Source organism: Glycine soja, chromosome 1 (assembly GCF_004193775.1).
Source record: "Glycine soja cultivar W05 chromosome 1, ASM419377v2, whole genome shotgun sequence".
Taxonomy (NCBI): Eukaryota; Viridiplantae; Streptophyta; class Magnoliopsida; order Fabales; family Fabaceae; genus Glycine; species Glycine soja.
Window position 1 is genome coordinate 37,221,800 of NC_041002.1, and position 2,501 is coordinate 37,224,300.

Below are 2,501 nucleotides of genomic sequence, written 5' to 3' on the forward strand. Positions count from 1 at the left end.
AACTTTTTTTTGTAAATTCAAATTTTGAATGTTTCAGTTCATAAACATTTCACACATGCCTATGAATTTGAATGTTTCTTTATTTTCCTATTTATTCTTAAAAAAATTATTTGCTAAAAAAGTATCTAAATTGTTTAAAAAATAAAAAATAAAACAAATAATTTACAAAAACTAAAATTATTTTGAATAGTCCTGTTTTGAATAAAATTAAGCTACAACATGGCCAATAAGACAAGAACAACATTGATTTGAAATTGCTTTTTGTAGTTTGTTTTTTACTTAGAAATTGTTTACATTAATTTTTTATTTTTTTTTTTAAATTGTTGTAGAGATGAGTGCTTCTAGTCCTAGTCAAGCTAAAGAACAAGATGATGATACCAAACCTTTATGGATCTATGTTACAAAGATAAAAAGTGTAGTTGGAGGTGGAAATTATGAGATAAAATGCAATATTTGTGATTTTACCTTTAATGGGTCTTACACTAGAGTGATGACACACTTTTTGAAGATGACAGGAAAGGGAGTTAGAGTTTGTCAAAAGGTAACAGTTGCCAAACTTATAGATTTGAAGAAGATAGACAATGAGGCTACATTGAGGGTGAAGAGGTCAAAAACAAAATCTGTGTCATTGCCTCCATTTCTACTCAACACCAAATGGATACAAACACTCTTGGTGTTGATCCAAAAAAGAGAAAGACATCATTTGTAGAAAATGTCTTTAATTTGCAAGCTAGAGAGACACTTGATCATGAAATTGCTAGGATGTTTTACTCTTCGGGACTGTCTTTTCATTTAGCAAGAAATCCTCATTATAGGAAGACATTTGCTTATGCTGCCAACAATCAGATAAGTGGTTACCAACCTCCAGGTTATAATAAATTAAGGACAACATTACTTCAAAACGAGAGAAGACATGTGGAGAATTTGTTACAACCAATTAAAAATGCATGGAGCCAAAAGGGTGTGAGCATTGTTAGTGATGGATGGAGTGACCCGCAAAGAAGATCTCTTATTAATTTCATGACTGTCACGGAGAGTGGACCTATGTTTTTAAAGGCCATTGATTGTTCAAATGAGATCAAAGACAAGGATTTCATTGCCAAACATATGAGGGAGGTAATTATGGAGGTTGGACACTCAAATGTTGTGCAAATAGTGACGGATAATGCAGCCGTTTGTAAAGCAGCAGGTTTAATAATTGAGGCTGAGTTTCCTTCCATATATTGGACTCCATGTGTTGTCCATACATTAAATCTTGCTTTGAAGAACATATGTGCAGCCAAGAATACAGAAAAAAATAATGTTGCTTATGAAGAATGTTCTTGGATCACCCAAATTGCGGATGATGCAATGTTTGTGAAAAACTTTGTCATGAGTCACTCTATGAGACTATCAATTTTCAATTCATTGAAATTGCTATCCATTTCTCCAACAAGATTTGCCTCCACTATTGTAATACTCAAGAGATTCAAGCAATTGAAGAAAGGACTCCAAGAGATGGTCATTAGTGACCAATGGTCTTCTTATATGGAAGATGATGTTGCAAAGGCTAAATTTGTGAAAGATACTTTGTTGGATGATAAATGGTGGGATAAGGTTGATTATATTCTTTCTTTCACTAGCCCTATCTATGATGTTCTTAGAAGAATGGATACAAAAGCTTCATCTCTCCATCTAGTATATGAGATGTGGGATTCAATGATTGAAAAGGTGAAGAATGCCATATATCAATATGAGAGAAAAGAGGAGAGTGAATGATCAACCTTTTATGAGATAGTGCACTCCATATTAATTGACGTTGGACTAAGAGTTCTTTAAATCCTAGGTAATTGACTCTATACTTTTTTACTTACATTTTTTTAGAATTACATATATTTTAATCATGTATATATTTCTTTTTAATTGTAGATATTATAGTCATGAATGGTTAAGTGAAGATTCTAATCGAGTTCCTCCACATCAAGACATGGAACTCACTCGTGAAAGATTAAAATGCTTCAAGAGGTTCTTTCTTGATGTGGATGTAATGAGGAAAGTGAATATTAAGTTTGCCAACTTCTCAGATGGAAGAGAAGGTTTTGATGATCTTGATTCTTTAAATGATAGAGGTCAAATGGATCCAAAAGCTTGGTGGCTAGTTCATGGCATTAATGCTCCAATACTTCAAAAGATTGCCCTTAAGCTACTTGCGCAACCTTGTTCATCTTCTTGTTGTGAAAGGAATTGGAGTACATATTCATTTATCCATTCTTTAAAGAGAAACAAGATGGCACCACATAGAGCTGAAGATTTAGTATTTGTTCATAGCAACCTACGACTTCTCTCAAGGAATACTCCACAATATCATCAAGAGGAAACTAAAATGTGGGATGTAGCAGGAGATGATTTTGGGTCACTTGATGATTGTGGTATTCTTGAAATTGCTAGTTTGTCTTTAGATGAACCAGAGTTAGAGGGTGTATTTTTCAATGATGATTGCTAATTTGTGGAATTCTTGAAGA

At 33.1% G+C, this 2,501-nt stretch overlaps 1 protein-coding gene across 1 annotated transcript; it reads left to right on the forward strand.

The window, feature by feature from the left end:
* Positions 1 to 654: 654 nt before the first annotated feature.
* LOC114369991 lies at positions 655 to 1,758 on the forward strand. Its single transcript, XM_028327311.1, has one exon. It carries the CDS (start codon positions 655 to 657, stop codon positions 1,756 to 1,758), a length of 1,104 nt encoding a protein of 367 aa, XP_028183112.1.
* Positions 1,759 to 2,501: the final 743 nt, after the last annotated feature.